The sequence below is a fragment of the Salmo salar genome, chromosome ssa25, assembly GCF_905237065.1.
Source record: "Salmo salar chromosome ssa25, Ssal_v3.1, whole genome shotgun sequence".
NCBI lineage: Eukaryota > Metazoa > Chordata > Actinopteri > Salmoniformes > Salmonidae > Salmo > Salmo salar.
The window spans coordinates 29690858-29701047 of NC_059466.1; the positions used below are offsets into that span (position 1 = coordinate 29690858).

The 10190-nt window shown below is 42.0% G+C and overlaps 1 protein-coding gene across 1 annotated transcript in view; it reads left to right on the plus strand.

Annotated features, from left to right (window-relative positions):
• Positions 1 to 8592, plus strand: part of gtf2f2b (general transcription factor IIF, polypeptide 2b) — a 43618-nt gene extending 35026 nt beyond the window's left edge. The window contains exons 5-8 of the mRNA XM_045707702.1: positions 678 to 759; positions 6712 to 6811; positions 6984 to 7127; positions 8114 to 8592. Coding sequence (XP_045563658.1) covers positions 678 to 759; positions 6712 to 6811; positions 6984 to 7127; positions 8114 to 8242 — 455 coding nt within the window. The 3' untranslated portion in view covers positions 8243 to 8592. The remainder of the gene's footprint in view (positions 1 to 677; positions 760 to 6711; positions 6812 to 6983; positions 7128 to 8113) is intronic.
• The last annotated feature ends 1598 nt before the right edge of the window (positions 8593 to 10190 follow it).

The following is a 10190-nucleotide window of genomic DNA, read 5'->3' on the forward strand; positions in this document are numbered from 1 at the left end:
ATGCAAACGGACACCAACTGGACTTCAGTGGTTGTTGGCTGTTCTTTGGCGTTTGTTGGACAGTCTGGACAGAGTGTACTATTTATCTCTGTATGACAGTGTCTCATACAATTGTGTGAACCTATCCCGGCCCCCTTGTTAGACACACACACACAGACACACAATTTTGATTTGCTATCCTTGTGGGGACCAAAGAATTGATTCCCATCAAAAATCCATTTTTTTTAACCTAACCATAATCTTAAGCCTAACCTTAACCCCATATCCTAAAACTATGCCTCCCCATTTGTCAGAATTTTCCTTGTTTTACTATCCTTGTGAGGACTTCTGGTACCCACAAGGATAGTTACACACACACACACACACACACAATGACAAAGAAAACGCCAAATAGATTAATCACTACATTTTGAAATGACAAGCTGTTGATGAGCAGGCCAGTGGCAGTTGGAGATTTGGAGTGTTGTGGAGTACTCAGCTTGGGTGGTGCCACCTATTTCACCTGTTTCTCTACTGATTCATTCAAGTGATTCAGTTCAGTCAAATATAATTTGGGCTGCATGTTTAGTATGGTGCTGAAGGATATTAAATAACACTTTTAGGTCTGTTGTATTGAAAGAACGAATACAATGTGATGTGTGTGGGTCCTTAAAGGAAACGTATTGTCTTTGTTTCAGATAAGATCAGTCTGGAGGGCATGGTGGTACAGAGAGCGGAGTGCAGACCAGCCGTCAATGAAAACTATATGAAACTGAAGAAGTGAGTGAAACAAAATTCAATACAATTTCAATATAAAGTACCAGTCAAAAGTTTGGACACATCTACTCATTTCAGGATTTTTCTTTATTTGTACTATTTTCTACATTTTAGAATAATAGTGAAGACATCAAAACTGTAAAATAACACAAAATAACACACATCTCAACATCAACTGTTCAGAGACTGCGTGAATCAGGCCTTCATGGTCGAATTGCTGCAAAGAAACCACTACTAAAGGACACCAATAAGAAGAAGAGGCTTGCTTGGGCCAAGAAACACGAGCAATGGACATTAGACTGGTGGAAATCTGTCCTTTGGTCTGATGAGTCCAAATTTGAGATTTTTGGTTCCAACCGCCGTGTGTTTGTGAGATGCAGAGTAGGTGAACAGATGATCTCTGCATGTGTGGATCGCACCGTGAAGCATGGAGGAGGAGGTGTGGGGGTGCTTTGCTGATGACACTGTGATTTATTTAGAATTCAAGGCACACCTACAGGTTGTGTAAGGACTGTTTGACCAAGGCGGAGAGTGATGGAGTGCTGCGTCAGCTGACCTGGCCTCCACAATCACCCAACGTCAACCCAATTGAGATGGTTTGGGATGAGTTGCACCGCAGAGTGAAGGAAAAGCAGCGAACAAGTGCTCAGCATATGTGGGAACTCCTTCAAGACTGTTGGAAAAGCATTCCACGTGAAGCTGGTTGAGAGAATTCCAAGAATGTGCAAAGCTGTCATCAAGGCAAACGGTGGCTACTTTGAAGAATCTCAAATATATAAAATATATTTTGAATTGTTTAACACTTTTGCTTACTACATGATTCGTTATGTTATTTCATAGTTGTGATGTCTTCACTATTGTTTTACAATATAGAAAATAGTAAAAATAAAGAAAAACCCCTTGAATGAGAATGTGTGTCCAAACTTTTGACTGGTACTGTAATTAGGTGACAGTAAAATAAAGCATCACCAATAGGCTATTTCTCCTGGCTTCATTTCTGAGTGAGATTAGTAGATGTGGGAGGAACAGTAGCCATAGCGATCTCCAAGAGAATATCTAATAATGGTGTATAACTGTTCTCAATTCAGTTTTATGGTAGCAGAGGTTGGCAGGGATTGCTATAGCAACTGTTCCTGTGTGCTATGGCAACTATTCTCTCTCCTGTGTGTTATTTTTATATTTTTTATGTATTAGGGGGTAGATCAGCTTTAATATTGCAGATAGAGTAGCTTCCATCAATGTAATTGTCTGCATCATTTCCAATCCTCCATATTTATTTATATATATTATATATATAAAAATTACAGTGCCAGGCAAAAGTTTGGACACCTACTCATTCAATGGTTTTTCTTTATTTTCACAATGTTCTACATTGTAGAATAATAGTTAAGACATCAACTTTAAAATAACACATATGGAATCATGTAGTAACCAAAAAAGTGTTTAACAAATGAGATTCTTCAAAGTAGCCACCCTTTGCCTTGATGACAGCTGTGCACACTCTTGGCATTCTCTCAACCAGCTTCATGAGGAATGCTTTTCCAACAGTCTTTCCCACATATGCTGAGCACTTGTTGGCTGCTTTTCCTTCACTCCACGGTCCAACTCATCCCAAACCATCTCAATTGGGTTGAGGTCGGGTGATTGTGGAGGCCAGGACATCTGATGCAGCAATCCATCACTCTCCTTCTTGGTAAAATAGCCCTTACACAGCCTGGAGGTGTTTGGGGTCATTGTCCTATTGAAAAATAAATGATAGGCCAACTAAACGCAAACCAGATGGGATGGCGTATCACTGCAGAATGCTGTGGTAACCATGCTGGTTAAGTGTGCCTTGAATTCTAAACAAATCACAGATGGTGTTACCATTAAAGCACCCCCACACATCACACCACCTCCGCCATGCTTCACGGTAGGAACCACACATGCGGAGATCATCCGTTCACATACTTTGCGTCTCACAAAGACACGCGATTGGAACCGACAATCTCAAATTTGGACTCATCAGACCAAAGGACAGATTTCCACCGGTCTAATGTCCATTGCTGAGAGTTTCTTGGCCCAAGCCAAGTCTCTTCTTCTTATTGGTGTCCTTTAGTAGTGGTGTCTTTGCAGCAATTCAACCATGAAGGCCTGATTCACAAAGTCTCCTCTGAACAGTTGATGTTGAGATGTGTCTGTTACTTGAACTCTGTGAAGCATTTATTTGGGCTGCAATTTCTGAGGCTGGTAACTCTAATGAAAATTCTAAAAAACTGTTTTTTATGGGTTATTGTGTGTAGATTGATGAGGGGGGGAAAAAACATTTAATCAATTTTAGAATAAGTCTGTAATGTAACAAAATGTGGAAAAGGTCAAATGGTCTGATTACTTTCCGAAGGCACTGTATATATAAATTATTATAAAAAAAAATATTTTCCTTTATTATTTTCCCCTAACCCTACCCTAATTGGAGTAAACTAATGGACAACAACTCTTAAGCTTATACATACCATATACATTTTATGGACACAATGCATTTTACAGTTATGTTTTGTTTGTTTTTAATACCATCCTTCAGCTACCCTCAACCCATTCCGTCTATCTCCGAAGACCATCCAGTTTTATTTCTATTTGCCATATATTTTTAACTGTGCTGTTTCACAAAAGCTCTGAACCTATATACATTTTATGGACACAGTATATTTTACAATAGTTATCTTGTTGTTTTTACTCCCACCCTTCAGCTCCACTCAACTCCTCCCATTTATCTCTTAACACCATCCAGTTTGTATTCCTATTTGCCATATATTTTTCAACTGTGCTGTGACGTTTCACAAAAGTTCTGAACCTTTCTATTCTCATAGTTTCTACAGATTGTAAATTAAAGATACCAAATTTGCTAAAAGTATTATTATTATTGATCGATTGACTATGACTTTTCAAATCACCCAGCAGTGCAATTTGCAGTTAGCTCCAGGTAAATGTTGCAATTCTTCAGCCATTCCTGGACCTGTGACCAAAAAAAGCTACATATGGACACCACCAAAACAAATTATTTTAAGGATTGTCTCTTCACAGCAAAATCTGCAGAGCTGGGATGGTTGTATCCCCCATATACAGTTCAAGTCGGAAGTTTAGATACACTTAGGTTGGAGTCATTAAAACTCATTTTTCAACCACTCCACAAGTTTCTTGTTAACTAACTATAGTTTTGGCAAGTCGGTTAGGACATCTACTTTGTGCATGACACAAGTAATTTTTCCAACAATTGTTTACAGACAGATTATTTCACTTATAATGCACTGTATCACAATTCCAGTGGGTCAGAAGTTTACATACACTAAGTTGACTGTGCCTTTAACAGCTTGGAAAATTCCAGAAAATTATGTCATGGCCTTAGAAGCTTCTGATAGGCTAATTGACATCATTTGAGTCAGTTGGAGGTGTACCTGTGGATGTATTTCAAGGCCTACCTTCAAACTCAGTGCCTCTTTGTTTGACATCATGGGAAAATCAAAAGAAATCAGCCAAGACCTCAGAAAAGATTTATAGACCTCCACAAGATTGGTTCATCCTTGGGAGCAATTTACAAACGCCTGAAGGTACCACGTTCATCTGTACAAACAATAGTACACAAGTATAAACACCATTGGACCACGCAGCCGTCATACCGCTCAGGAAGGAGACGTGTTCTGTCTCCTAGAGATGAACGTACTTTGGTGCAAATCGATCCCAGTACAACAGCAAAGGACCTTGTGAAGATGCTGGAGGAAACGTGTACAAAAGTATCTATATCCACAGTAAAACGAGTCCTATATCGACATAACCTGAAAGGCCGCTCAGCAAGGAAAAAGCCACTGCTCCAAAACCGCCATAAAAAACCAAGACTACGGTTTGCAACTGCACATGGGGACAAAGATCATACTTTTTGGAGAAATGTCCTCTGGTCTGATGAAACAAAAATAGAATTGTTTGGCCATAATGACCATCGTTATGTTTGGAGGAAAAAGGGGGATGCTTACAAGCCGAAGAACACCATCCCAACTGTGGTTTCAGCATCATGTTGTGGGGGTGCTTTGCTGCAGGAGGGACTGGTGCACTTCACAAAATAGATGGCATCATGAGGATGGAAAATTATGTGGATATATTGAAGCAACATTACATTTTTACATTACATTTAAGTCATTTAGCAGACGCTCTTATCCAGAGCGACTTACAAATTGGTGCATTCACCTTATGATATCCAGTGGAACAACCACTTTACAATAGTGCATCTAAATCTTTTAAGGGGGGGGGTTAGAAGGATTACTTTATCCTATCCTAGGTATTCCTTAAAGAGGTGGGGTTTCAGGTGTCTCCGGAAGGTGGTGATTGACTCTGCTGTCCTGGCGTCGTGAGGGAGCTTGTTCCACCATTGGGGTGCCAGAGCAGCGCTTTCTACCTCAGGGGGGCCAGCAGTTTTTGGGTTAGCCTCAAGGTTCCTCACTGAGGTTCTTTAGCCCAGCCAACAGCGAGTTGCAGTAATCCAGACGGGAGATGACAAGTGCCTGGATTAGGACCTGCGCCGCTTCCTGTGTGAGGCAGGGTCGTACTCTGCGAATGTTGTAGAGCATGAACCTACAGGATCGGGTCACCGCCTTGATGTTAGTGGAGAACGACAGGGTGTTGTCCAGGATCACGCCAAGGTTCTTAGCACTCTGGGAGGAGGACACAAGGGAGTTGTCAACCGTGATGGCGAGATCATGGAACGGGCAGTCCTTCCCCGGGAGGAAGAGCAGCTCCGTCTTGCCGAGGTTCAGCTTGAGGTGGTGATCCGTCTCATCTCAAGACATCAGTCAGGAAGTTAAAGCTTGGTCACAAATGGGTCTTCCAAATGGACAATGACCCCAAGCATACTTCACAAGTTGTGGCAAAATGGCTTAAGGACAACAAAGTCAAGGTATTGGAGTGGCCATCACAAAGCCCTGACCTCAATCCTATAGAAAAATTGTGGGCAGAACTGAAAAAGTGTGTGAGAGCAAGGAGGCCAACACACCTGACTCAGTTACACCAGCTCTGTCAGGAGGAATGGGCCACAATTCACCCAACTTATTGTGGGAAGCTTGTGGAAGGCTACCCGAAACGTTTGGCCCAAGTTAAACAATTTAAAGGCAATGCTACAAAATACTAATTGAGTGTATGTAAACTTCTGACCCACTGTCAATGTAATGGAAGAAATGAAAGCTGAAGTAAATCACTCTCTACTATTATTCTGACATTTCACATTCTTAAAATAAAGTGGTGATCCTAACTGACCTAAGACAGGGAATTTTTACTAGGATTAAATGTCAGGAATTGTGAAACTGAGTTGAAATGTATTTGGCTAAGGTGTATGTAAACTTCCGACTTAAACTGTATATAAACATTCTATTGGTTGCAAGAATTTTTTGTAATCATTTAAATTGAAAAATTCTACTTTTTGAGTCCAGTGTCGTTTTGCGTATCAGTTCATAAACCATGTAGCATGGAATTGGTACATCAAAAATCTCTTCCTAACTATTTTGCCATTTATATGGCGCAGCTGTAAAAAAAAAAAAATGGTTCCTTTATATTAAACTGATATACCGACAAGTTCTTTACTTTTCCCCCTTCAACTTGCTTCTTCCATTTTTGCGGTAATGGTGCAATTAGTTGGTTGTAATTTTGGGTAGAGCCTCTCCCTGTGTGTTTGAGCACATGCATGTCTGCCTTGGTATGTGCACAGCAGTGCCAGTACTGTACATTATACTAAATGGCTATATGCATTATTCAACCATTGTACAGCATAGTGGATGCTATTGTTCTGCTGTGTGTTCTATTCACTGCTCTGCCCACTGGGTTGATTCTCTCAATGAGACCCTATATCTTCATTCATTTTAATAATTTCTCAGGTTCTCTCAAACAGTTCTGTGACTGTTCTAGAATGTACCCTATACTGTATCCTCCTCTCCTCAGATTACAGATTGAGGTGTCTACCAAGCCCCAGCGTCTGACCGAGCAGATGGACAAGGCTGTCACCAACAACTTCAAGCCTGTATCCAACCATGTTGCTAACGTAAGAACACTACCATATCACACGTTAAAATCAGTGTGTGTCTGCTTGCATGCTCCTGAAGGTTCCATATCTTTGTAGTGTTGGATCAATACACATTTGGAACTGTAACGTGCACTTCTACCATGCTCCCTCCTTGCTCCTGTGTGGGTTTTCCGTGGGTTGTTTTGTGTAGGTGGAGTATGAGAAGAAGAAGAAGGCTGAAGGTAGGATGGTGAGGGCAGACAGACAGCAGGTGATGGACATGCTCTTCTCCGCCTTTGAGAAACACCAGTACTACAACATCAAAGACCTGGTGGAGGTCACCAAGCAACCTGTGGTTAGTCACACACAAACAGCAACCTGTTCACTGTCCTGTCTGATTTCATTTCCATAAGTGAGTATGCGCTGCGAGCGGTTCTGCTCAGCCTTCCAAGATCGTTTAGACTCCACCACTGTAACCCTCGCTCTCCAGGATCGGTTAGACTCCACCACTGTAACCCTCGCTCTCCAGGATAGATTACACTCCACCTCTGTAACCCTCTCTCTCCAGGATCGATTACACTCCACCACTGTAACCCTCTCTCTCCAGGATAGATTACACTCCACCACTGTAACCCTCTCTCTCCAGGATAGATTACACTCCACCACTGTAACCCTCTCTCTCCAGGATAGATTACACTCCACCACTGTAACCCTCGCTCTCCAGGATAGATTACACTACACCACTGTAACCCTCTCTCTCCAGGATCGATTACACTCCACCACTGTAACCCTCTCTCTCCAGGATAGATTACACTCCACCACTGTAACCCTCTCTCTCCAGGATAGATTACACTACACCACTGTAACCCTCGCTCTCCAGGATAGATTACACTACACCACTGTAACCCTCTCTCTCCAGGATAGATTACACTCCACCACTGTAACCCTCTCTCTCCAGGATAGATTAGACTCCACAACTGTAACCTTCTCCAGGGTGCTTCACAGGGAGAACAGCATGTCAGAGTGAACTATAGTAACCTGAGGCCTGATTAGTCATACCGTAATAAGTTGAACAGAATCAGAACACATACTGTAGACCTGTATCTGGAGGAGGAATGTCAACTATTACCCACTATTGACATCTGGTGGACATTATCAACAACAACAAATGTCTTTTGACACTAAGAATAACAGACTCGCCTCACTGGTAGATGCTTCTAGTTTTCAGAGTAAGGGTGCAGGCTGTAGCTGTGTGAAAATGGATACTGTAGAAAGAGCCTCTCTCCTATAGACATATATAAATGAGATTCTGAGAGATGTTTGTCTGTGTGTTTCCTGTAGACCTACTTGAAGGAGATCCTGAGGGAGATAGGAGTCTACAACGCTAAAGGGACGCACAAGAGTACATGGGAACTGAAGCCAGAGTACCGTCACTACCAGGGAGGAGAGGAGGAGATAAAGAGTGACTAGCCCAGAACAGAGCACCCTGTCTGGGATACAGACATTGACCTGAGGGCCTACCATCACGGAAGTCTTTGTTCTTTTGTCTTTTACTTTATCCAAAACTGATACCCAAAACTACATGATCACAAAGGGTCTACTTTTTATCAGCTGTTGGTAGGATGGTGTGTGGGGATCTTGCACTATGAACCAGACTGAAACACTTGCCTTAAAGCAACACTCTTTTGGATGGGTTCTTTTCTATGTCGTTTGGTGCAGCTTATAGAAATTGTAATATTTTTTTCCTTCACTTTACTTACAGAAGCTGAAACTTTGCACTATCATTTGTAAATAATTAATAAAATAATGTAACTACCGGTTTCGGAATATTTGACATTTTCTTTCAATTAATGTGACAGAACAAGCGTTTGAGGGAAACTACACTATATATACATAAATACAAATGAGTGGATTCGGACATTTCAGCCACACCCGTTGCTGACAGGTGTATGAAGTGGAACACACAGCCGTACAATCTCCACTGACAAACATTGACAGTAGAATGGCCTTACTGAAGAGCTCTGACTTTTTTTTAACATGGCACCGTCATAGGATGCCACCTTTCCAACAAGTCAGTTTGTCAAATTTCTGCCCTGCTTGAGCTGACCCAGCCAATTGTTAAATACTGTTATTGCGAAGTGGATACGTCTAGGAGCAGCAACGGCTCAGCCGCGAAGTGGTAGGCCACATAAGCTCACAGAACAGGACTGCCGAGTGCTGAAGCGTGCAGCGCGTAAAAATCGTCTGTCCTCGGTTGCAACGCTCACTACAGAGTTCCATACTGCCTCTGGAAGCAACTTCAGCTCAAGAACTGTTCATCGAGAGCTTCATAAAATGGGTTTCCATGGCTAAGAAGCTGCACACAAGCCTAAGATCACCATGTGGAATACCAAGCGTCGGCTGGAGTGGTGTAAAGATAGCCGCCATTGGACTCTGGAGCAGTGGAAATGCGTTCTCTAGAGTGATGAATCACGCTTCACCTTCTGGCAGTCCGACGGACAAATCTGGGTTTGGTGGATGCCAGGAGAATGCTACCTGCCCCAGTGCATAGTGCCAACTGTAAAGTTTGGTGGAGGATGAATAATGGTCTGGGGCTGTTTTTCATGGTTTGGGCTAGGCCCCTTAGTTCCAGTGAAGGAAAATCTTAACGCTACAGCATACAATGACATTCTATAGGATTCTCTGCTTCCAACTTTGTGGCAACAGTTTGGGGAAGGCCCTTTCCTGTTTCAGCATGACAATGCCTTACGTGCACAAAGTGAGGTACATACAGAAATGGTTTGTCGAGATTGGTGTGGAAGAGCTTGACTGGCCTGCACAGAGCTCTGACCTCAACCCCATTGAACACCTTTGGGATGAATTGGAACGCTGACTGCGAGTCAGGTCTAATCGCCCAACATCAGTGCCTGACTGCAATAATGCTTGTGGCTGAATGGAAGTAAGTCCCTGCAGCAATGTTCCAACATCTAGTGGAAAGCCTTCCCAGAAGAGTGGAGGCTGTTATAGCAGCAAAGGGGGGACCAAGTCCTTATTAATGCCCATGATTTTGGAATGAGATGTTCGACGAGCAAGTGTCCACATATTTTTGGTCATGTAGCGTATTTATTCAAGAAAAAGGCCAATGGTGTAACATCAAAAGATATTTGATGAATCTAATGACTGTTGCATCTACATTTTCTGACAAAATAACACTAAATTTGTGTAGGTTTTATCCAGTGTTTCATTTTTCACAACTCATATCAGGAAGTCCTAAGCTATCCCACTATTTTTAGTAAGGGTGTCACATCTAATGTAACTGTAAACCAAGCAAATGGAGGCCTGTGAGTTAATCAACAATAATAACCAATTAATGAATAACCTATCAGTGGACTGAAACATTGTCTTCGCAGAGTTTAAAAAATCATCCCACAGCAAACTG